General features: G+C 54.3%; 2 protein-coding genes across 4 annotated transcripts in view; one reads left to right on the top strand and one right to left on the bottom strand.

Annotated features, from left to right (window-relative positions):
- The window catches only part of APBA2 (amyloid beta precursor protein binding family A member 2), a 186,272-nt gene extending 183,793 nt beyond the window's left edge, over window positions 1-2,479 (top strand). The window contains exon 15 of one of the 2 annotated variants that reach the window (XM_060005300.1): window positions 998-2,479. In XM_060005300.1, coding sequence (XP_059861283.1) covers window positions 998-1,069 — 72 coding nt within the window. In that variant the 3' untranslated portion in view covers window positions 1,070-2,479. The remainder of the gene's footprint in view (window positions 1-997) is intronic. The other variant, XM_060005301.1, reaches the window with a different exon arrangement.
- A 27-nt stretch (window positions 2,480-2,506) lies between these two features.
- The window catches only part of ENTREP2 (endosomal transmembrane epsin interactor 2), a 361,730-nt gene continuing 338,545 nt past the window's right edge, over window positions 2,507-25,691 (bottom strand). The window contains exons 6-12 of one of the 2 annotated variants that reach the window (XR_009518404.1): window positions 24,726-24,886; window positions 24,048-24,183; window positions 17,476-17,551; window positions 7,725-7,946; window positions 7,148-7,222; window positions 3,904-6,080; window positions 2,507-2,805 (exon numbers count right to left, since the gene is read on the bottom strand). Coding sequence is in view for 1 of the 2 variants with exons in the window: in XM_060005297.1 (XP_059861280.1) it covers window positions 5,758-6,080; window positions 7,148-7,222; window positions 7,725-7,946; window positions 17,476-17,551; window positions 24,048-24,183; window positions 24,726-24,886 (993 nt within the window). In the remaining variant the exon portion in view is untranslated. The other variant, XM_060005297.1, reaches the window with a different exon arrangement.

The following is a 25,691-nucleotide window of genomic DNA, read 5'->3' as shown; positions in this document are numbered from 1 at the left end:
GGTCAGGCCCCAAAGGCTCATTTGCTAACTGACCCCCAGGGGCTGGGGGGCTCCAGGCCTCCGCCTGCCGCACACGCACTTTGTGCGTGAGCCTCTGGGTCTCACGCCGAGGCAAAGCTTGCCCCTTGCAGTTTCCAAGGAGGCCTGGGCGCCCCAGCCTGCCTTCAGCTCGGTGCATAGTCAAAAGTCCAACTTTTTATGCACCTGGTGTCAGCTTGAGCTGAAGGGAAAACGGCCCTTGACCGCGTGTAAAACCCTCTGAAGACCTGGACGGGCGCCCAGGTCACAGTCTGCGCAGTCAGGGTACGCTTTCTAAGCCGCCATCGGGGTGGTGACCACGGTGTCGACTTGAAAAAATGCACAACGTGAGAGTTGTGAGTTGTTTTATTTGGGGCAAAATGAGGACTGTAGCCCAGGAGACAGCATTTCATATAGCTCTGGTAAACTGCTCCCAAGAGGCAGGGGGGAAGGTCAGTATGCATGTGATTTTGGTGAAGGGGGAGGACATGCAATGGAGCACGTATTTTTTGCAGGAGGTTCTGCAAGTCTCCTGAGGGTTACAGCTAGTCATGAGCAGCAGTCGTCACCAGGAAGGATCTCGGTGTTTTTCTAGATATGAGGAGATGCAAGAATTGGGCTCATAAAATGGGCTCCTGAAAATATCTCACTATCTATCTGAAGACCTGTCCTCCCAGTTTTCCCCAGAGCACAGAGGGCCTCACTCCCGATCTCCACCTGAACTCCTTTCAGGGGGTGTTGAAGGTCAGCAGCTGCAGTGGCACCTGCTTCAATCCTTGTAGAGGTAGATGGCAAGTGCTCACGACAAGTGCCAATTTGTAGCTGACAGCCCACAGGTCATTCTTCCTCCCCTCTGGACGCTGGTACTTTACACAGGACACGCTCAGGGGACTTGGGCATCGCTGGCCTTGCATGCGGGGGACGGGGGTGGGAGGCGGAGGCAGGGAGGGCTGGGTCAGCCCCTCTCTCTCATTGGCAGATCCATATGAAGACCATGCCTGCCGCCATGTTCAGGCTCCTCACAGGCCAGGAGACCCCGTTGTACATCTAGGCTGCCCGCCTGCACCCCAAGGAGTGGGAGCCGGACCCAGGACCCGACCCCTGAACCCACAGCCCACCTGATGACACTGGCTCCTCCGAAGGGCATGCCCTCACCACCCACTTTTTTTTTTTTGGACCAAAAGGGGTCTTTATCCAAGGAGAGTCACAGGAACCAGTCTTTGTAGAACAGTCACGTATTTTGCCACATTCTGAATTTTCTCATTGCGACGGACAAGGGTTTGTCTGTACGTCCGTGTGGTGTGGAGCCGTGGAGGGCGAACGTGGGTGCCCCCGGATGCGGCTGTGCGGGGAGCCCCTCGAGGACAGCGCGCTCCAGGGGGCAGCAGCGGCATGCCCCCACCCTCGGCTGGGGCTCGGGTTCCTGCGGGGAGGGCGCCCGACTGCCCGGATGGCTGAGTGTGGGCAGCCAGCTCTCAGGATGGGACTGGTCACTGAAGTTGGGGGACATGTGGTTGTATTTCCCGAGAAAGGAGACATCCCTGAGTTACGTAAATGGTGAGATCCACAACCTCAAAACTCCACGCCTATTGAGACAACACCACCATTTTGACTTTCGACAACAAACTGCTCTTCAGTCGTTAGGATCTTCCGACGACCCGTGACCACGTCTGCCGCCCGTGCCCGCCTGTCCGCTGGCCCCTGGACGCCCCCGGGCAGCCTCCCACACAGGCCGGCGGCCTCGTTACAATCTCTGTCTACACACACGCATCCACACGTGAGCTCCCCCCTCGGAAACCAGACCCTCCCCGGACACCTGGAGCCTGCTATCCCCGGGGGCCTGCGCGTCCGGGTGCCGTCACCGTGAGCAGTGTTCCAGTGCGTGTAGGTCAAGTGCAGCATAGTCTAGATCCGCCCCGCAGAGCTCAGTGTTCACGATGTCATTTTGTCCGGAAGTCTCTCTCTTTGGCCCAGGCCTTGAAGATACACTGTGACTTAAGAAGCCTTACCATGCAGTAACTAAGCTCTAGGACCACTGGATGAGGGTGACCTGTGTGTTGCATGCAGCTGACCTTGGGAAGACTCGCTAATGCCACTAATAAACCCGAGGTCATGATGGAAAGCTGTCCGTGTGGCTGGTTTGTTGACGGAGAAGTGGCCGCCCAGCTTTCCTCTAACTCCGCCCCTCACAGCCCGGCTCCGGGTGGGGGCCTCCCTGCCAGGTCTGAGGGCTCCAGGCACCATCCCCGCAGGAGACAAGCTCCTGACTAATTGGATGAGGGAGAGTGGGAGGCTCGGGCTTCTCCTGGTTCAGATGGGAATCATCTCTGGGAGAGGTGTGTGCGTGTACAGAGCAGAAAGCGGCCCACCTCTAGCCTGGCTCCTTCCCTGGGGCCGCCCTGAAGCCCGTCTCACCTGATAGCAGGACTTGGCAGTGCTCCCGTCACTGACTGCGTTCTGTGGTCACCGTCCTGGTCCTGGTGTCCCCTGGCATGGGGATCTGGGGTGAGCATGGGCTCTGGTCAGAAGCCCTGGGTGGTGTTCCAGCATGTTCTCAAGGGACACTGGGCAAGCCGGGCCCCTTCTCTGGCCGGAATCTTAGTTCCATGCTGTGAGCCACTAGGCAGCGATGGCCCACACCCTGGGGTGAGAGCTGGAGGGAAGGGGCCTCGGCTCAGGGGGGCCCAGGGGTATGGCCCTGCAGCGCCCAGAATGAGGCAGGTGAAGGGGCTCCGGAGAGGAAACCCACGGCTAGCAGATGACGGGGGGCAGGCGTCCCTTCATGTGCTACACATTTCAAAGAAAAAAAAAAGAGAGCTTTAAGCCAGGGGCCTGCATTCCTCCCAGAAGCTGGGGACGTGTCCCACAGAGGGACAGCTGTGGGCCGGGCGCCTGCCCGCTCCCCTCACACCCCCAGGGTCTGTCTCCAGAAGGATGTTAGGGAACACAGTCAGGTGCCAGGGGTGGGTCGTGCTCCGTGGTCGGTCGTCCGGCCTGAGCCCTCGCTTGGCACCTGGTCACCAGCAGTACACACGGCTCTCGGCATCTGTCCCGATCAGACCTCAGAGGCACAGAGGCCAGAAATAGTTTTTATTAAAACACTGATCATTATGAAAACACCTTGAGGTACATTAAATAAATACAGCCTGCCAGTTGTACAAACAGGCTTGAAAACAATTTCCTATAAATTCTGCCTTAATAGCAGCATCTGTGGATCAATACAGCTGTGGGGGAGAAAACATCCATTCGAAATAAGCTTTCTTTTATGGGGTTTGTTACACGCATTTAATTTGTGTCATTGTCACCAGCTGAAGAAGCCCTTAAGTCCTTGTGAAGGATAAGCGCCCCCCTGTTTGCCATAGAGTAGGGGTCTGGAGTTCCTCCAGCCCAGCATCCTTGTGGTCCCTGGGTGGGGGTCTAATGGCAGTGCCAGACAGGCACTGGCCCTGTGCTGGCCCTCTTTTTGGTGGGGGAGGTCCAGGAGAGCACAGGCCCTGGGCCCTGTGCAGGGGGCATCCTGGGCCTTGGCTTCCAGCGCAGCCCGTGGGGACCTGCCTGCTGACGTGTTAACGAGAGCAAGGAGACCAGGGCCGAGCGGACGAGGACGCACCAGTGATGGGGGGACACTGCCTTTCCCCTTGGCTATGAGCCGACACAGCCTGGGGCTCAGGGCGCTCGATGCCGGGGCTGCTGGTTCCCAGGTGCCGCCGAGCAGAGCGGGGTTGAAGGTACCCGGGCTGGGGAGTCAGACCCCGGCCCGTTGCCAGGCACCTCTCTCTTCCCGGGACCTTTCCTGGGAGCCAGGTGCCTGGGCCCTGCAGGAGCCGACGTGGGCCCTCAGAAGGTGTCAGCCCAGCGCTGTAGAACTGGGTACAGTGTACTCACCCGCAAGATAGAGATGCTGTGAGGACACGTGTGAGGGCCGAGCACTTGAGAACGGCCGGCCGGTGGGCTTCAGGCCAGAGCACCTACCTGCACCCAGGGGGAGGCACAGGCTGTGGCAGGTGCTCGGAGGCAGGAGACATGGCGCCCTGCAGGGAGGGGAAGCAAAAGACACAGAGCAGCAGGCCAGGCCCCCTGGAGGTCACCCAGCCCGCGGCAGGATAACAATTCTGATGCCCGTGAGGTGGGGTTGGACGCAAGGGCTGGCCTCACTCGAGAGGCAGCCTGTCTGAGACCTGCAGGCTTGGCCCAGGGCCCTGCCGTGAGCCCCCCACCCAGGTGAGACCCCTGCAGCCTGCTAAGCTCTGGTTGCCACCCCAGAGATGCCTTGATGCCGAGGCCAGGGCGCTGGGGCCATCCATGCCTTGCTGGGAGGCTTAGGGGAGGCCCCTTGGAAAAACCATCAATTTACTTTACCTGCAGAGAGATTTACTTTTGGGGACTTCAAAAGCCCTCAGTTGAGAAAAATTAGAGATTTCCCATTTTATAGTCTGGATAAAGTGCTCATAAATTCTCCTCTGTGATGTCTCGAGCGGAGAAGTTCCGGCTATCATCACAAGGCCTGATTTATATATTGGTCCAGCTCTCACCTCCGGACGGCAGTGACCGATGATAACATTAGGAAGCAAAGCGTTGGCAGCTGACGAGGGGCTCCTCGGGGTGTCTGGCAGCCACACTCCAGGATGGCACAGGTATCCCCGTGGCTGCAGAAAGTCCTTGAGGACAGCGCTGCTCCACGACCCTGGTTGGGAAGCAGCTGCTGCTGAGGTCGCCAGAACAGGGCGGCCCAGGGGTCCAAGAAGGTCCAGGGCACCCAAGCTGCTGTGGCCGAGGCTTCTGCGCACCCAGCTCGAGGTGGGGGTGGTTCACGGAAAGGAGTGGTCGTCAGGTGGCATCTTCCAAAGCAGACGTGGCGGCTGCCGCCCGGCTGGGGAAGGGGCTGCTCTGAGTCATCAGAGACCCCTTGAGGCCAGTCTGGCGAGGGCAGATGTGGGAGAACCCCGGGGGCTCGCCATGGGGGCTTATTGTTACGGGGCAAATAACAAAGTGCTCTGTGCTGAGCTGGCTAAAGGGACAGTGGAGAGACAGCCAGAGAGGAAGCTGGGAAAATGCCCTGGGGCAGGGAGAGGCAGGGCGGGGTTGCCCGGGAGACAAGGTGCGGGGGTGGGGGTGTGGGTCCCTCAAAGCCCCTTGCCACAGGGTGGCCGGGCCCCCCTGGGGAGTCCCTCATTGTATGTTTGTTCACAGGGTGGCCCTGTCGCCCTGCGGGCATAAGGCTGGCCCCCCGCTGCCATCTGGGCTAGAATGACTTATTTTCTTAAAAATCAGCCTCTAAGAAAGGGTTGATCATTGATTCAAACTGCAAGGGGAAATGGGCTCATTGCCTGATGGACTCCTCTACCCCTTTAAACACTAAACTAAATCGGGGTGGGGGTGGGGACTGGGGTGCAGGAGAATCCTGCTCTTCCGTGGCCCCGATTGTGAAGATACTTCAGTTTCTTTAGCTACATGCGTGTCCCCTGCCACTGGATCGCTGTCATGTGGCTAGTTCAAGGTGCTACCTGCCTGACAACAGGGAAGAATTCACGATGGACACGAGAGAGTCATCCACTGTATCACTGGGACAGGTAGGAAGCGTCAGCCCCCAGAAAACAGCCGATGGGGTCCCCCTGGAGGAGGGAAGGGCCTCCGCCGCTTGATCCACCCGGGGAAGCAGCCATTCCCCACAGGCCCGGCGTCCCCGGCAGGGACTCTGGCACCAGGTCTGTCCATGTCCACATCCAGACGGAGGCGCCTTCACAGTTGGTCCAGGACACGGGCGCTGAGGACGGCCTCCTCCATGTGGCACTCCTCGGAGGGGATGGCCGAGCGAGCGGAGCCCACCACGTGCCTCACCTCCACGGGAAGGGAGCAGCTCGAGTGTTCCAAGAACTTAGCCACCAAAACCCTGGCGTCCGCGTAGGCCTTGCTGTCCACTAAGGAGTGCGGCCGCTCTTTGGAGACTGTCTGTAAGGCCTCTGGCTTTAACCGCTGGTCCGTTTTCCAGGCATCTGGTTCCCTGGGGGGTGAAAGCTGGGGCCGACAGGCACAGGCAACCATGACAGAGTGAGACAAGGAAGCTGAAAACCAAGGGAAAATGCACCATCTGAAAACACCCGACACAAAACAGAAGGCAGCCGTCCACTAACTTCTCTGAAAAGCAAACACAGGGATGCTGGGGACAAGCTTTCCACTGGGATTTCTGTGTTCCCCAGCTGGCCCTCGCTTCGCATGTCCCCAGCATGGCCCGGCCCCTCGCAGCCCTGAGTTCAGCCTGCAGTAACCTAGAGGGGCCGCAGCCTCCTGGAGCCGAAGGCTGGAGATGGGAGGGCAAGATTCAAAGCCGGCCAGCGAGAGAAGTGCAGGGCGGGGCAGGGGTCTCCATTCCGTGTGCCTCTCTGCTGGAATTCCCGAGCTCGCAGGGGGGCTGCCCCTTCTCAGTCTTCCCCAGCTCAGTGACCTTCGCCCTTGTGGGTTAGGTGGCATTTGGAGACACGTCTGCCTTAAGAGCAGAGCTGGGGGTGGCAGAGGGGCAATGAGAGCGCCCTCCCCACGTCAAGGGCAGAGACAGCAGCCACCTCTCACGAGGCAGCAGAGTCGCCCGAAGCCCAGGGCCTTGTGCTCAATGCTCCCCAGGCCAAGGGCAGGGAGACGGAACCAGCTACCAGCGGGCCCCAGCCACTCCAGATGACCCTCCAGAGAGAGAAGCTCCGGGCGGTCAGCTGTGACCAGCTCGCCAAGCACCAGATTAAGACCCGGTTGCTCAATCTACGTTTCAAGTCACACAAGGAAACACGTCCTGGGTGGTCTGGGGTATTTCTGGTGGCAGCGAGCAAGCCTGGCAATTAAGCATGTGAAACTGTGTAAGATTCACACGGGGGCCCGTCTCCCCTCCAAAGAGAATCTCATAACTACAGTGACACAAGCAGCCGTGTGGTGTTAAATTAGCTGTAGCCTCTAGTACATCTGCCAAGAGAGCAGGGGAGGCAGGGCAGGCCCATCTTCCAAAGCCCAGAGATCTGGGGCATCGCGTTTCTGGGTGACCCTGGGAGGGGCTGTGTTTAGACACAAGGCAGCCGAGGACCTCTGGTCACCCCTGCCCCCCACACTGTGGTTATCAAAGGGTTTCAGAAAAAGAGCGTCTCACCGGTTCCCCGTGCAGCCCGGGACAGTCCTGCTTCAAGATCCTGGCTGCAGGATGGGGTGTGTGACGAGGCATCACCTGAACCAGAAAGAGAATTCAGTTAACACACAGCCGGGGAAAAGGAATTCCCGATAACACCGTAGTAACCCTCCTGAGGATAAGAAATGGATTTCAGATGCAAGAGCAGCAGAGGAAAACTCCTGCATTTAAGCCAGCCGGCGCCCAGGTGGCTCCCACCCAGGGCAGGTGGCGTCCCCAGGGCCCGTCACTTCCTCAGCGTGGCCCCGGGCACAGGTAGCAGGCCAGTGCCACTGAGAGAGGAGGCTGAGGCGACAGGGTGGTGAGTAGGATGCAGGGGTGAAAACTTGTGATCAAGCCACCGTAGCAAGCCTGGTGGGAGCACAGCAGGGGCCCCAGACTGTCCGCCCCCCCTTACAGGCTCTGGACATCGAGACCACATTCCCCGTGTGGCCCTGAGGCAGGGCCCAGGGCTGGACTCCACTCCCAGGGGGCACCGAGGCCTGCAGTGTCCGGGCAGAGCCAGGCACGCCCTGGGGACACGGGGCTGGGCCAGCTGTACCTGACGCCCTGGAGGGGCCCCACGAGGTGGGGTCGCTGGCAGAGCGGGCCACGCGCCTGGGACCTGGCCGCGCCCGCGTGCCCTGGGGGGGGCCCTCAGGGGATGTGCGGCGCGGGTGTGCGGCGGGCAGCAGGGTGCCCGTGGGGCCGTCAGAGGGTGGGCGGCTCAGGCCCGGCGTGGAAGTGCCCTCGGGGGCCAGCAGGCTGGAGCTGTCGGCCGGCGCTGCAAGGCAAAGGACACGGCGTTAGCGCTGGTGCTGGGCAACTACCAAGCCGCCCCCACGCGGGACAGCGCCGCCCATGTGCCCGTCCGCCACCCAGGGTCCTCCCAGGGGGTGGGGGCAGCCCAGCCTCCAAACTCCAACCCTGGACAAACCCTGTCATCTTGCAGGCGTGGAAATCCTGCCCAGGCTGATAGTGCTCTGTGTAGAAAGTATGGGGGGACCAGACGATCCCCCAAGAATCATTCCAGGAGGGGTACGGGTCTCCACGAGAGACTCCAAGTCAGAAACCAGCTGTGTCTCCCATCCAGGGCATCCCCTGGGGGGTCTGAAGTACAGGAAGGTGGGGGTCACGTGCTCAATGGGCAGGACCCATGCAGAGAGAGGTCAGGGCTCTGAGGGACCCCAGGGCACCCTAGCCAGGCACCGGTGCCCACCCCATGCAGGGGGTGCAGCTTGGGCCCAGAGTGCAGCCCCTCGTCAGGCAGGTGGGGTAGCCCAGCCCTCTGAGAACCCCCCCCCCCCAACTGTGCCAAAATGCACATCCTCAGTCCAGCCCCGCCCGGCTCCGCGGGTGGGCCCGGCCATCAGGGTGTGAAGAAGCCCCAGGGGATTCTGATGCCCCGAGTGTGAGAACCGCTGCTCTGGACCGGTCATGTCATGCCGCTTACGCTGGGCTTTACCCCTTGCTTCTCCGCAGGTGGCACCTGGGGTGGAGGCTGGACCAGAATCTGTCTAAACAGGGTCCCCAGTGGACCTGTATACACATCAGGGCTTGAGGAGCGCTGCCCTCTACCCTCTTCTCTCCCATCACCAGACCACCCCAGGGCGCCCCTCCCTAAGGCTCCTCACTGCCCCCCTCCCCCCACTGAAGTAGACGTTCAAGGCGAGTGGCCCACGTGGGGAACATATGCTAAGAACCACAGCAGCCTGAACTCTTACAGTGGGGGAGGCTTTGAGATCTGTTCCTTCCTCCCCTTCCTGTGGGTCCTGGGGGAACTTCTCTGCTCCCAGGGGCCCTGCGAGCCCCACATCTGTGCACATGTCCTGTGCCCAGGGCCCACCCAGTCACCCCCAGCCCACAGCCGAGGAAACTCTGCTGAGAAAGGGCGGGGAAGAAGGTGGCAGGCCACTGAGTGGGAGCTGGCGGAAAGCGGACCCATTCCGGAGCACACGTGTTCGGCGCCCCCCATCCCCCACTGTCTGCCGCTGCCCTCCTGAGAGATGCTTTGAGACCATCAGTCCCATGAGTCCACCTGGAACAACAAAGATGAGACAGACCTCACATCTCACATACAAAAAAAAAAAAAAAAAAATTCTTCAGGACGATTAATCCTTTTCTTCTTTAAGATACCATAAGAGTAGAAGAAAATATGGGAGAATAAATCTACTGCCTTGAGGGGGTGAAAGACTTTGTAAACATGATAGAAACCATAAAGGAAAAGCTTGATAAATTTGACAACAGCAACAAAAACATGGTAAACTTGTGTACGGCAAAGGCCTCATTAACAGGCTTCAAGAAGCAAAGACTGAACTGGGGAAGCAAACCTGCCATAAATAGAGTCACTCTTACACATTTTCTCACTTCTCTATTTAACAAATATTTTTCTTATAAACCAAAAAAGCAAAACAAAAAACAAAAACAACCAGAAATAAATAAATGCAACAGAAATAAATGGACCTAAAACAGACCTACAAGTTGATGATAGATATGTAAAAAGGTGCAGAAACTCAATCCTATGTGTGTGTCAAGTTCACCTACAAGGACGGTAAAGGTCCCCAGGAGTGACAATGTCTTGGGGTGTCACAAACACTCTTGGTGGGAACATAAACTCGTCATAAAACCCTTCCAGGACACAGTGTAGTCAATACATCCAAGTCTAAAATACACATTCCCCTGGACTCAGCAATTTCCCTCACTGGAATTTATCCCAAGGAAGTAATTGGTCAAGTGCTCAAGACCAAATGTATAAATGTAGAAAAGAAAATATACTTTCCTGTCTCCGTAGAAAACTTCAAACCTAGACATTGTCATTACTAACACTCTCAAAATCTTTTCAAAAATCACCAGCAAGTATATTAAAAGTCTTTTGAATAATATTCATTCCTTCACATTCTTTTTGATCCCAATTCCCTTTCTCTCTCTTCCACAGCTTTACTGAGGTATAACTGATATGCAAAACACCTGTGCCTATTTACTGTATATAATTTGATGAGACTGGACATATGTACACACCCTTGATCCCAAGTTTCTTTTTTTTTTAATTTTAATTTTTTTTTGTGGCTGCATTGGGTCTTCATTGCTGTGTGTGGGCTTTCTCTAGTTACGGAGAGTGGGGGCTATTCTTCACTGCGGTGCACGGGCTTCTCATTGGTGGCTTCTCTTGTTGCAGAGCACCGGCTCTAGGTGCATGGGCTTCAGTAGTTGTGGTACGTGGGCTCAGCTGTTGTGGCTCGTGGGCTCTAGAGCACAGGCTCAGTAGTTGTGGCGCACGGGCTTAGTTGCTCCGTGGCATGTGGGATCTTCCCGGACCAGGGCTTGAACCCATGTACCCTGCATTGGCAGGTGGATTCTTAACCACTGCTCCACCAGGGAAGTCCCCCAAGTTTCTTAATGTCAGTGAAAATCCAGTGGTTGAGTTCCTCAAGGAAATGCAGAGTCATGAGTGACAAATGTGACCTAGCTCTGAATATAAGTAATTAATAGAAAACTTATAAAATTAGGACAGCATTACAGGAAAAGCTTATGGCCCAAGGCTGGTCACTCTCATTTCTGCACACCCTCCCCTCCAGGGTTGTGTCATGTGCCTACATTTTTATAGAAGTCATAATCGTGGTGGACCTCCAGGGTTTCACTTAACGGATCGAAAACATTTTTCCTAATAATGTGCAGTGATATATTCAGCTTGTGTAACACGTTTTCCTGAACTCTTATTAAAGGACTTCATTGTCCCCCTCAGTTTTTACTGTTATGGAAAAGGCAACAACTTATCTGCATGCTTACTTTTCCTTTTTCTGCATTACTCCCCGGGGGTGATTCTAGAAGTATGAGCACATCTAATGGCATAAATATTTTCACGGCTCTGCATCCCAAACGCTTTGCCAAAGCAGTGGGCTGACTTACAAGCCACCAGTTAGGGCCCCCATGTCCTCATCACTATTTTGTTATTTTAACAAATAGCAAAACAATATTGTTTAAAAAAACAATAACAGAATCTCCAAAAAAAAAAAAAATTCTAGAGCTAATAAGCGCACTCGGCAAGGCTGCAGGATTCAAGGGGAACACATGAGTGAATCCCCTCCTATTGATTCAGAGTCAGTCCCATGTACTGACGATGAACACGCAGAAACCAAAGGTGTAAACCCAGTGCCATCAACAGCTGCTCCAGAGAAAAATGAAACACGAAACACACACACTAAGGAAAGCTGCCCAGGATCTGTATGCTGAAAACGATACCGTGAAACCAAAGCTCGGAAACCATGGAGACAGACTGTGTTCACGCCTCAGAAGACTCAGCTCTAGAAAGATGGCGATTCTCTAAAATACGGCACAAATGAACTTATCTATGACACAAAAACAGACTCACAGACATAGAGGACAGACTTGTGGTTGCCAAGGGGGAGGGGGAAGGGAGAGGGATGGACTGGGAGTTTGGGATTAGCAGACGCAAACTAGTACATATAGGATGGATAAACAACAAGGACCTACTGTATAGCACAGGGAACTATAGTCAATATCCTGTGATAAACCGTAATGGAAAAGGATATATATGTATAACTGAGTCACTTTGCTGTACAGCAGCAATCAACATGGCATTGTAACTCAACTCTACTTCAATAAAAAGAGAAAGATGGTGATTCTATCCAAATAGCTGTACAGGTTTAATGCCTGTCAAGATCCCAGCAAGGGAGACATCCGTGGCAGGCCAGTGGTTAAGACTCCATGTTTCCAACGCGGGGGCCATGGGTTTGATCCCTGGTCAGGGAACTAAGATCCCACCTGCCGTATGGCCAAAACAATGATAAAAAAATAAATTAAAAAAATGAAACACAAATACATGGAGGCTAAACAGTGTGCTACTAAGTAACCAAGAGATCCCTGAAGAAATTAAAAAAATACATAGAAACAAATGACAACAAAAACACAATGACCCAAAACCTATGGGATGCAGCAAAAGCAATTCTAAGAGGGAAGTTTATAGCAATTCAATCTCACTTCAAGAAACAAGAAAAATCTTAAATAAACAATCTAACCCTACATCTAAAGCAACTAAAGAAAGAAGAACAAAGAAAACCCAAAGTCAGTAGAAACAAAGAAATCATAAAGATCAGAGCAGAAATAAATGAAATAGAAACAAATAAAACAATAGCAAAGATCAATAAAACTAAAAGCTGGTTCTTTGAGAAGATAAACAAAATTGATAAACCATTAGCCAGAATCATCAAGAAAAAAAGGGAGAGGATGCAAATCAATAAAATTACAAATGAAAAAGGAGAAATCATAACTGACACTGCAGAAGTACAAAGGATTATAAGAGACTACTACAAACAACTATATGCCAATAAAATGGACAACCTGGAAGAAATGGACAAATTCTTGGAAAGATACAATTTTCCAAGACTGAACCAGGAAGAATTAGAAAATATAAACACACCTCTCACAAGTAATGAAGTTGAAACTGTGATTAAAAATCTTCCAACAAACAAAAGCCCAGGACCAGATGGCTTCATGTGAATTCTAGCAAACATTTAGAGAAGAGCTAACACCCATCCTTTTTAAACTCTTCCAAAAAATTGCAGAGGGAGGAACACTCCCAAATTTGTTCTACAAAGCCACCATCACCCTGATACCAAACGAGAAAAAGATATCACAAAAAAAGAAAATTATAGACCAATATCACTGATGAACATAGATGCAAAATTCCTGAACAAAATACTAGCAAACAGAATCCAACAACATATTAAAAGGATTATACACCACAATCAAGTGGGATTTATGCCAGGAATGCAGGGATTCTTCAATATAGGCAAATCAATCAATATGATACACTGTATTAACAAATTAAGGAATAAAAACCATATGATCATCTCAATAGGTGCAGAAAAAGCTTTTGACAAAATTCAACACCCATTTATCTCCAGAAAATGGGCATAGAGGGAACCTACCTCAACATAATAAAGGCCATATATGACAAATCCACAGCAAACACCATACTCAATGATGAAAACCTAAAAGCATTTCCACTAAGATCAGGAACAAGACAAGGACATCCACTCTCACCACTCTTATTCAACATAGTTTTGGAAGTCCTAGCCATGGCAATTAGAGAAGAAAAAGAAATAAAAGGGATACAAATTGGAAAAGAAGAAGTAAAACTGTCACTGTTTGCAGATGACATGATACTATACATAGAAAATCCTAAAGATGCCACTGCAAAACTATTAGAACTAATCAATGAATTTGGTAAGGTTGCAGGATACAAAATTAATGCACAGAAATCTCTGGCATTCCTATACACTAGCAACGAAAAATCAGAAAGAGAAATTAAGGAAACAATCCCATTTACCACTGCAAAAAAAAGAATAAAATACCTAGGAATAAACCTACCTAAGGAGGTGAAAGACTTGTACTTAGAAAACTATAAAACACTGATGAAAGAAATCAAAGATGACATAAACAGATGGAGAAATATACCCTGTTCTTGGATTGGAAAATACAATATTGTGAAAATGACTCTACTACCCAAAGCAATCTACAGATTCAATGCAATCCCTATCAAACTACCAATGGCATTCTTCACAGAACGGGAACAAAAAACTTTACAATTTGTATGGAAACACAAAAGACCCCGAATAGCCAAAGCAATCTTGAGAAAGAAAAATGGAGCTGGAGGAATCAGGCTCCCCAACTTCAAACTATACTACAAACTACAGTAATCAAGACAGTATAGGGCCTCCCTGGTGGCACAGTGGTTGAGAGTCCACCTGCCGATGCAGGGGACACGGGTTCGTGCCCTGGTCTGGGAAGATCCCGCATGCCGCAGAGCGGCTGGACCCATGAGCCATGGCCGCTGGGCCTGCGCGTCCGGAGCCTGTGCTCCGCAAAGGGAGAGGCCACAACAGTGAGAGGCCCACGTACTGCAAAAAAAAAAAAAAAAAAAAAAGACAGTACAGTACTGGCACAAAAATAGAAATATAGATCAATGGTACAGGAGAGAAAGCCCAGAGATAAACCCACGCACATATGGTCACCTAATTTACAACAAAGGGGGCAAGAACATATAATGGAGAAAAGACAGCCTCTTCAATAAGTGGTGCTGGGAAAACTGAACAGCTACATGTAAAAGAATGAAATTAGAACACTCCCTAACACCATACACAAAAATAAACTCAAAATGGATTAAAGACCTAAATGTAAAATCAGATACTATAAACCTAGGGGAAAACATAGGCAGAACACTCTTTGACATAAATCACAGCAAGATCCTTTTTGACCCATCTCCTAGAGTAATGAAAACAAAAACAAAAATAAACAAATAGGACGTAATTAAACTTAAAAGCTTTTGCACAGCGAAGGAAACCATAAACAAGACGAAAAGACAACCCTCAGAATGGGAGAAAGTATTTGCAAATGAAACAACAGACAAAGGATTAATCTCCAAAATATACAAACAGCTCATGGAGCTCAATATCAAAAAAACAAACAACCCAATTAAAAAATGGGCAGAAGACCTAAATAGACATTTCTCCAAAGAAGACATACAGGTGGCCAAGAGGCACATGAAAAGATGCTCAACGTTACTAATTACTAGAGAAATGCAAATCAAAACTACAATGAGGTATCGCCTCACACTGGTCAGAATGGCCATTATCAAAAAATCTACAAACAGGGGCTTCCCTGGTGGCGCAGTGGTTGGGAGTCCGCCTGCCAATGCAGGGGACGGGTTCGTGCCCCGATCCGGGAGGATACCACATGCCGCGGAGCGGCTGGGCCCGTGGGCCATGGCCGCTGCGCCTGCGCGTCCGGAGCCTGTGCTCCGTGGCGGGGGAGGCCACGGCGGTGAGAGGCCCACGTACTGCCAAAAAAAAAAAAAAAATCTACAAACAACAAATGCAGGAGAGGGTGTGGTGAAAAGGAAACCCTCCTGCACTGTTGGTGGGAATGTAAATTGATACAGCCACTGGAGAACAGTATGGAGATTCCTTAAAAAACTAAAAATAGAACTACACATGATCCAGCAATTCCACTACTGGGCATATACCCTGAGAAAACCATAATTCATAGAGTCATGTACCACAATGTTCATTGCAGCTCTATTTACAATAGCCAGGACATGGAAGCAACCTAAGTGTCCATCGACAGATGAATGGATAAGGAAGATGTGGCACATATATACAATGGAATATTACTCAGCCATAAAAAGAAACAAAATTGAGTTATTTGTAGTGAGGTGGATGGACCTGGAGTCTGTGATACAGAGTGAAGTAAGTCAGAAAAAGGAAAACAAATACTGTATGCTAACACATATATATGGAATCTGAAAAAAATGGTTCTGATGAACCTAGAGGCAGGGCAGGAATAAAGACGCAGACATAGAGGATGGACTTGAGGTCACAGAGCGGGGAGGGGGAAGCTGGGACAAAGTGAGAGAAGCATCAACATATATACATCACCAAATGTGAAATAGATGGCTAGTGGGAAGCAGCTGCATAGCACAGGGAGATCAGCTTGGTGCTTTGCGACCACCTAGAGGGGTGGGACAGGGAGGGTGGGAAGGAGGCTCAAAACGGAGGGGATATGGGGACCTATGTATGCATATGGCTGATTCACTTTGTTGTACAACAGAAACTAACACAGCATTGTGAAGCAATTATACTCCAATAAAGATGTATTAAAAAATTGAAAAAAATGATGTATCTTAAAAAAAAAAAAGTGTCCAGCAAGGTATTTTGCAGATACAGGTGAGCTGATTCAAAAATGGATATGGAAAGGCACAGGCCCTACAGTAGCTGCAACCTTGACAAAGAAGAATGAAGTGGGAGGCATTCCTTTCCTGATACTGAGGCTTATTACAGAGCGACAGCCATGAAGACAGGGTGGAATTGGCAGAGGGGCTGACACACAGATCAATGGGACAGAACAGAACAGGGACCCAGAAGCAGACCCATGCAACTATGCTTGACTGATTTTTGACAAAGGTACAAAAGCAAGAAACAGCCTGGAACAATTGGACCTATACGGGCAAAAAGAATGACCTTGACCTCAACCTCACCCCACACAGAAATTCCGTTACTACCTGCTTGGCCTGCAAGCCCCCTGCCAGAGCTTCTTGTGTGTTCCTGCCTACCCTCAGGGCTGGCCCCTCAGAATCTCTCGGGGGAGCCCAGCTAGCTGCCCAGGGTCGTGAGGCAGTGAGGAGGGCCCAGCCCTGCTGAACGCCTCCAGAGGGGCATCTCAGACACCCTGTCCATCTCCACCTGCCCCGAGGCCACAGATAGAAACGGGCCCTGGAGCCGCCATGCTGCCTGGCCTTTCTAACCATGCTTTCCTGGAGAACTGGTGGTTTGTGGGAATCACGTGGCTGGAATGGGGGCCCCGGCTGCAGGCCCTCCCCCCACCCCAAGCTTTAGAAGGCGCTGCGCCCTGGAGTAGCCTCTGGAAAGGTGGTCACTGGATGCCACCTCTTAGACAAGCTCCTGACGGCTGCCTGGACTCACCAAGGGAAGGGCAAGGTCACTTCCACATTCAACTGTAGCGACCCGGGGCCCCTGCCGCTCAGAGGTGGCCTCGTGAAGGATGGCCCCTCCTTATTTCTTAGACGTTACTTGAAGTGGGGACGGCAGCAGCACAGAGGGCCACCACGGTCACGGTCCTTTCTGGGACGCTTAGTCATCTCCCAAGGTGGCTGACTTTGGTCTCCAAATAAATGCACCCACACGAGCCTGCTGGGGACCTCAAGACGAAAGCTCCCCAGGGACGCCCCCCCACCCCACCCATCTGTTCCCCCTGCTGCCAAGCTTGTCTGCTTGCCTGTCACCTTGGACCACCTTCCCCACCCCGAGGTTTGTCCTGTGGCTCCCACCCCGTATTTGGGATCTGACTTCTCACACTTTTCCTGCCACGCCCTCCAGGACACAACCTCAGGCCCCTGCCCTCCAGCCTCCCCCTCCGCAGCCAGTGGGCAGGGAGCCCCCAGCTCTGGATCCCCCCGGCCCAGCCCAGCCTGGTACGATCTTGCTCTGGAAAGGGTCCATCGCAGACTGCGTCGCACTCTTCTTCAAATCCATACTCCTCGAGTGAGAGAGAAAGGGCGCTGGGGGAGGCGGACAAAGGCCCCCAGGGAAAGCAGGAGGCCTCCCAGCTCTGACCACTGGGGGCAGGGAAGGAGGACAAGTGGAACCTTCCATGTACTTAGCAGGAGAGGCTGCAGCAAATTCCCCCCCTTACAGAGGAAGAGAAGGAAAAGGGAGGAGACACAGCCTGGAAAACTACCAACTTAGTGTTTCAAAGACTGAAAAGGGTACGATTACCTTGCGTGCTGAAGCCCGCGGTGGCGTCTGGGTCCCCGGAGCCGGGCTCGGTCACTTGCGGGTCCCCACTTGGAATCTACGGGAAGAAAGAGGAGGCCGCGCGTGGGTACTCTGCTGTCTGTGGGGCACATCACAGCAGCCTCCAGAACGGCAGGCTGACCCTAGAGCTTGTCTTCTAGAGACAGGTGCTCAGGTTGCAATCTTCTCCCCTAAATGTGTGGGGTGGGGGGTGGGAGGGTGAAGATGCCATTGCCAAGGCCAAAGCCCCTTCCTCGGACCTTCTGCAATGAGAATCGTGTGCCCCCGAGGGCCCACCCTGAGCCCACTCACCTTCCGCTTACGGGCACCATTTGGGGCTGGCGGAGGCCACACAGGGTCCCCCCTGTCACCAGAGGAGGTGGGACAGCCCCTGCCCTCACTTCCCACCCCCTCCTCTCTTCCCTGAAGAGTAAGCCCACGACACCAACACTCATGACACCCCAATGCTTTGGGCCGGCAGTTTGGACACAAGTGGGCACTGAACGAGCTCTGGACGCCCCAGAGCTGCACGTGCCCTGCCCTCCCTTCTGCCTTCCGCACGTGGGATCAAGAGGCTGTTCCCAAGGCCGCCCTCCCTGCCTAAGCTCTGCCAGGGTCCCAGCCGCACAGGGGGCCTACGCCGGGTAGAATGCGGGGCCCCGAGCCCAGTCACGTGCCATCCCTTCCTGGTGGAGGCTGGCCGTGAAGCTCGAATGGGGTTGGACCATCATCACACTTTTGCAGCTTTCTTCTTGAACGAGAAGAAAGGCCTCGGGAATGTGAGGGGAGAGACCAGCCTCCTCTGCTGGTCAGGGATGGGGCACGTCTGCTCCCCGCTTGCCGGGCTTGGATCTGCCCCACGCGAGCGCGTCTGTCCCATTGCTGCTTTAGGGCACAGCGGCCCCTCCCAGGCCGTGCGCCTGAAGGCCATGAACCCTGTATGCACGTGCCCCTCTGCCATCTCAAAACACGATTTCTGGCCCCTTGTGGTATTTCAGAACTGCTTGCCAATCATGAGCTGGGGGAGGCCAGGGAAGGTGAGGCGGGCCCCTGCGGCCTGGTCTGGTTCCAGCTCAGTAATTATATTTCTGCCTCCCTGGACTCCTGCCCCTTCAATGGGGTAGCTGATGGCGCCCACCTCTCCTCTGTCAAGCGGGCTGGCGTTGCAGCAGGTGCCGGGCTGCTGCTGAGCAGCAGAGAGCTGCTCAGATGGTCCCTTGGATCCCACGTGTATGTAATACCGTCCTGCACTCAACGCTCCCTCTCTGCCAGGGAGGGGAAAGGATGGGAGAATTCACACCGCCTCACACCAATACCCTGTGTGGAAAATCTCTGTCAAGAATCTCCTGCCAAATCAAAAAAAAGGGACCATGCCCTGGAGGTTCGTTTCCTTTCATACCTCTCTTCCTGTATCTAACCCTCAACTGGACTCTTTTTTTCTTTTTTGTAGGGGTGGGTGGCAACTTCAGTCCTGAAAAAAAAAGCTTCTGGTAATAAAGAAATATACATAAAACAAGAGAAATAAAACACACAGTGAGACAAGGTCGGGAGGAAATTGGATGCGTGTCATACTTTGCAGAAGCATCGCTGGCTTCCCTCTGGCGCCCGGTCAAATTTGGTTTCAAGAGGAGACAGCTCCTGGGAGCAGGAAATTGATCACCTCCGGCGAGCAGGGTGTCAAGCACTGAATTAGAATGTGGCCTCCCCTGATGTCCAAGGCCACCTTGCCGCAGCAAGGCCGCTCACTTCACAGGGCATTGTCCATGAAACACAAAGGCAGTGGAAGAGGTATATTTGCGGCATAGAATTGAAGTTGAAATCCGAGTTTAGCAATAAAGGTTCATAACACAGCTCCCGCAGGGCTGTGAGAGGAGAAGCCTCATGTATAACGGAACGTGGACGCTCCAACGCCTGCATTTATTTATTCCCAGAGGCACTATTTTGACCACTTATCGTAATTGAAAACTCAATCGGCATTTAGGCAAATAAGCCAAGTTCCCCTCATCTCCCTTTCTCCTAGGAACTTGGGGGGCGAAGACGTCCTATATGGAAATTCTACGCTGTTTCTGTAATGAGTTTCCCACTCCTGGGTGAGGTCAGCTGGCTATGTCCCAGGTTTACAAAAAGCTGTTATCAGCCATCACGGAAAAGGTGCACTAAGGTTTTCGGCTCGTGTCCCAAGGCAATCTTCGAAGCTACTTCACGTACAGACTTTCAAATGTAAAGGTCATTTCATTCGAAAATATAAATAATAACTTCGAGGACTTGGGGTTGGACACACCTCTGTCACGTCCATTGCCTTTCTCACCACTTCTCGTCCCACCTGCCATATTGCCACCGAAATTCCTAAAGCACTGTTGGGCCACGTCGACCCCAAACGCCCAACTGTTCAAAGGCAGCTCTATAGTGTGGCATCCCAGGTCATGGAATCTGCACCCAAATGATTTCTGTGAACCCCCTTCCTGCCCTTCAAGCCCCCACGAGCCTCCCTGGTTCACACGCCTGGTCCCACGCAAGATGGCCCAGCTGGTCCTTGCTCTGAAGCCCCAGAGAAGCCCATTCTCTGGTCCCTGTCCTGTGACCACAAGGAAGCGAATCCCATTGGTCTCCCGATCCTATAGCCCGTGGACTGGCGCACAGTCTCACGGGGCCCCCAGAACACACGCTGTCATTCACACAGGGGCATCAACTAGGCAAATTCTCAGCCACTTCCCTGCTGTAGAAAGAAACTCTCTCCCTCCAATCTGGCCCCCAAAGCCACAATCTCAGGCCACTTGAAAGAGAACGCATCGCAGCCCAAGTCAGAACGGAACCTGAATGTGGCTGAAACACGCGGGTCAAAACGAACGTGCTGGCTCAAGGGGGGGCTTTTCTTCCCAAATGAAAAATCTGTCCAGATGAGCGGTCTCTGCCGCACACAGACCTGCACAGCCTCTGCTTGCCTTCCAAGGGGGCGGGCGTCCAAACAAGTGCAAATAGGCCATTCATAGGCGTTTGTCCTAACAAGGGGGTAATTACCTCCTCCTGGCCAAAGCGGGGGGGGGGGGGGGGGGGGGGGGGGGGGGGGGGGGGGGGGTCCTGCTGTAAGATGGCTGCTCGTGGCTGTCCCGTCGGGGGACTGGGGGAGGGGGGAGCTGGCAGGTGCAGCCTTCCCTCCGTGGGCGGGATGGGATCCTGGACTCCTAGACTCCCTGGGGGGTGTCTGTGGAATTGAAAAGTGCTGTCAGCCCACGGGGTCAGAGAGAATCAGCTGACGAGGTGCAGCTGCCTCCTCGGTGCTGGTGGCGGCGGGGGGCGGGGGGGGGTGCCTGTGGCGTCCCATTTATCACAAGTGCTACCAGCCAGGTGGGCAGCCCAGGAAAGGGCGGGGGCCACGTCCTCCCGGGGATAACATTCATGCAGGGGCTTGTAAGCTGGCGGTTTCTGAGCCAACGCAAGCTAACGTGAGACAGGCCTTTGCCCTTCAAAAGTTCCTCCCCAAAATCTTTTGAAAGAAATCTCCATTTAGAGAATTCCCCATTCTTTTGGAAAATGAGGTCACGTGGGTCTTAGAACCAGTATTATCATCCTCTGATATAGTCTATTCTTCAGAAAAAAAAGTAAAATAGTGATAAACACTAGGTGCACGTGTCGGGGGTGCATCAGATGTCACACCCAAACCAGAGGCTGCTTCCCAGCACGCCGGGTCCTTGGAGGCCCGGCGAGGCCGGGAGCATCATGGGGGTTCTCGCCGGCTCCAGCTCCGCCACTCGCCACAGGGTGGCGCACACAGACCCGTGAATCACGCACGGTTCCTCTCTTCTGGACATAGAGTAACAGCTCACAGGGACGAAGGAGAGGCAGGCTGGAGCCTGCAGCTCTGTGAGGGCAAAAGGCAGGGCCGCCGTGCAGAGGGGGAGGCGGCAGGGCTCCTCCCGCCCCCAAGGTGGCCGAGGAGAGTCACACAGCCTTGTGGGCTTCCTGGGGTTTCCAGGCCCCTGGCCGCCCTGCTCGGTGTCCCTGCTGGTTACAGGGCGAGCTGCCCGTCTGCACCTGGTTCAGTCCCCTCCTGCCTTCCAGGGACCTCTCTCCCCTGGCCCTGGGGAGCCGGCTCCGCCCTCCAGCCCTGGCATATCCCCATGGTAACCCCTCCCACTCTATTCCCACCCACCCCCTCTAACTACCTCCTATCCAGCCTCTTCATCGATTTACTCCAGGCCCCAAAGGTGTCCTTGGAGCAGCCGCAGTGGGGACTTTGGTAGCCACGCAGATTCTCAGCAGCCCCCTGACCCTGAACTCCGGAGCCCTGGAGGTGTGCCCGGCCATCTGCATTTGATTGACAAGCCCTCCAGGGAGTCGGGAGGCCCACTGGAGGCTAGAAACAGTGGTCCACACCCTTGCTTCCCCTCCGCTCCCTGAGGCCATCTGATCCTACCATGCCCCCCCCCCCCCCCCCCGGCCCCGCCCCACCCATCCCCAGCAGCTGCTCCTGCCAAAGTCACTGGCAGCCTCTCAAAAGGTGAGCCAGATGGACAGGGCTCAGTCCTTCACAGCCTCCGGGCAGCATTTGGCCCATGCCTTCCTCCCTGACCACTGGTTTCTGAGTCCAGGCTTTCCGGGACCCCACCCCATGCCCTCTCCTAGGGCCTCAACCTGTCCGGGTCTCCAGGGCTTCCATGACCATCTTTGCAGCGAACCATGATCTCTCTAAGGCCCCGACCTCAGATCCTAGCAGCCGTGGACACTTGCTTGGATGTTCTGATGACCCTGGCACCCAGTGAGGCCCAGCGGGTGGGTCGGCCCCCCACCTCATGCTCACCCCTCCCTCAGAGCCTCTGCAGGAGCTGCTCCGTCCCCAGCAGCATCCCTGCCTCTCCTCCCTGACCTGCGTCCTGCCGCCCACAAGCCGAGGCTTCATCTCCCAGGGTCCCTGGACACGCAGGGACCAGCATCCCTGCCCAGGGCCCTGCAGCACCCGGGGCTCCACTCAGGGCTCTGACTGTTACCACAACAAGCGGTTTCCGTTGACAATATTGATTTGAACTGTTTTTATCATGAAGAGAAAAATAAACCCACTCCAGGAAGGCAGAATGCTTTGCTCCGCTTTAAAGGGAAAAATTCCAGAGAATTTCAGTTATTATAAGTCTAGAGATGACAGTCATGGTCACACCACTGCCTCCTTCCTCACAGCTCCATGCCTCTGTTTCTCCCGTGGACAGGAAAACAGCCAGGAGTCCCAGCCGAGTCCCTCTGCCGTGGGGGCCTGGAGAGCCTCAGGACCTCTCGGTGGGAGCAGGCCTGGAGGGAGGCCCCGGGGTGTCAGGAGCCTCTGCCTGGGCCAGGGTGGGCTGGGGGGCTGGCCGGGGCTAGGGGCTGCTGAGCAGTCCCTCCCCAGGACCCCGAGGAGAGTCTGTCGAGCCTCGTCCCTTCCCGTCACACAGCCACTGGCCTGCAGGACTCGATCGCCTTGTGGACGGCACTGTCTCTGGTCGCATCCCCTGAACGCTGAGCCCAGCACAGGGGACCCCAGGGCTGATACTCAGGGGGTGGCGGGAACGGATGGGCCCTGCCGCCCGGCCAGCTCACCACGGGCACCTTCTCACAGGGCGACAGTGCGAGGTTGGGGCCTGCACCGCCTCCAGGCGAGGGGCTCCCGGTGGGGACACGTGTCAGGGCAGCTCCGTGGCCGCTGAGACATCACAGCGTGCCCCTGGTGCTCCGGGTCTGTGTGTGTCTCCTCTGACGGATGCGCAGGGCCCAGGAGTGGCTGCAGCCCCGTCCTGGTGCCCCTGCTCCCTTGACGGCTGCCCACCACGCCCCAACCCCTATGGTGCCCTGGGGGACACCCGCATGGCCCTACCACTCCGTCTGCACTTGGGCACCATATGGCCTTTCCCGGTGCTCACATCTCTCTGCCCTGGCTGGTGCCCCTCGATATTCAGCAATGACAATGATGAGGGCGAGGATAATAATACCAAGAAAGGGCACATGGCTTTTGCTGAGTCAGACCCTGCCACGTGCCCAGTCCTGTCCATTACAAACATCCTGTTCCATCCGATGTGCTTGGTACTATTATGACCCCATTTCACAGATGAGGAAACTGAGGCCGCACGTCCCGAATGCCTGCCCGCTGGGATCAGGCACCTCCCTGGCTGTAGCTGCCAGGCCTCTGACAAGACCAGGAATCCAGACGAGCTCTCTCAGGTGTCCGGATGACTTTGACAGTGGCCTGTAGCTGAAACAGCCCAGAGACCCCTGCATACTCAGACCATGGCCCGGCCCAACCCCACCCCGGGGGGCCTCTGCCCACGGGTCAGAGCCTGGGCCCACTCTTTCTGCACTGTGTCCCCAGCACATCTGAGGGGAGGCAAGGAAAGTCAGCACAGACGTAGGGTTGGAATCCCCGCCTGGCTGCCATCTCTGCAGGATCTGCTCGCTGCACCTGCTGCCTCTGCTCCCCCACGACCGGGCTGAGACGACCAGCGTCCCACAGCTTTGCTGAAAGGCTGAGGGAGATGCCAGCGCAGGCAGCAGGACCGGAAACGGGGAACTGGCCTGTCGGGGTCGGGCCTCACCTGGCTGGTGGGGGTCGGGCCCACCACGGCCTCGTAGGGCGGCGGGAGCTCGGCGGGGTAGAGCAGGCCGGGGCTGTTGATGGTGACGCGGTACAAAGTGCCGAATGGGGAGGAAGCAAAGTCCAGGTGGAGGCCCCTGGAAAGGCAGAACCGCGGAACATCACTCCTTGGGTAAGGAGCCCGGACCCGTCCCGTTTCCCTCAAAGCGATCAGACCGATTCCCCGCCTGGAATTCTCGTGTTCGTGAAATAAAAGCCTCATTCGTTAGGCAGTCCTCACTTTTGTTTTTTGCTGGAAACTGACACTTTCAATAAACTCTATGGCCTTTTCCATGACAATTAAAACCATCGTACAGCTGATTCAATCTTTAACTAAATGTGACATGTTCTATTAAATGACCATAAACCGACAGCAGTATTGTGTTTTGTGAAGAGTGGAACAGGGCTGCTCCTGCCTGGCTGGGTTTCTTCTCTGATGCCCTGCAGTGAGGCCAGCGGAAACGCACGGGGCTCTGAGCCCTCCCACCTCCCCGGGCTCTGCTGTCTGATCCAACAGGCCTTCGTTCGCCTCCCCCTCTGCTCACCTTCCCTGACAAGGAGCACCTCCCCTCCCCCAATGACGGCCTCCCACCCTTGGGCCCCAGCATAGCTCAGGGAGGTGTCCCCAGGGAAGACCCACCTGTGGGCCTCAGTGGTGGGCGTGCAGGTGTACTCCGGGGGATAATAGGGCGGAGGGGGCAGTGGAGGCACAAACTCATCAAAATCCAGGGTCTGGTGGAGGACAGTGCCATGCGGGGTCATGCAGGCCGGGCTGACGGAAGGCGCCCTTTGTGGAAGGAACTGCAAAACAGAGAGGTTCCGAGATCAGGACGGCTGCTGTGGCTCTAACGTCATGACATACGTCTTCGTTATGTCTAACGAAGGCAACTGTGCAGAAGCTTTAATGATGCACTTGGAACTCAGGTACTTAAACCCGTCAGTCAAACCGTGACGGCTAAACACACATTTAAAACGGCAGCTCCGGGAGGATCACGCTCCCCGCTCCGGAGCCTCAGCACGTTCGGTTCCCACGCTGCTACGCAGATGCCTGTCTTCTGAGGCAAAGCACAGTCCGGGAAGTTAGGTTCTGTTCCTGTCACTAAACCTGTCTCCTCTGATGAAGAGCTTGTGGTCAGAGGGGTGCCTGCCGCCCAGGGCTGAAGACAGCACTTCCTGGAGTGAGTTCCTGAGAAAACACCAGACTCTCAGGATGGCCCTCCCACGCCCTCCCCAACCCCTACAGTGAAATAAACTTGGGCAAAGCCACTTTGGTACTCCCTCCTCGGGGCCCTGTCATGTGCATTATGAGTGTGTTCAAGGCCCTGAGAAGGCCTGCACCGAAAAAATCCGTTAAATTGTTTAGCCCATTCATGGAACATTCCTCAAATATTTTGTGATGGGCCCCTTTGGACACACAGTATCCATCAATATTTGGCAGTTCTAGGGAATTCACACACTTTGGAAAAACACTGCTCTGAGGGAAAAGAATCCTTCATGAGCTCTAGAACATTCTGGGGGGCAACCTCAAAACTGAGAGGCTGCTTGAGCAACGTGAGGTCAAATCACTTAAAATGAAGCTGTCTCTGCCTCATTTTCCATTTTTGTT

The sequence above is a fragment of the Delphinus delphis genome, chromosome 2 (assembly GCF_949987515.2).
Source record: "Delphinus delphis chromosome 2, mDelDel1.2, whole genome shotgun sequence".
In the NCBI taxonomy this organism is placed as follows: Eukaryota; Metazoa; Chordata; class Mammalia; order Artiodactyla; family Delphinidae; genus Delphinus; species Delphinus delphis.
Note: the sequence above shows the minus strand (reverse complement) of the source record. Positions and strands in the feature narration are given on the sequence as shown.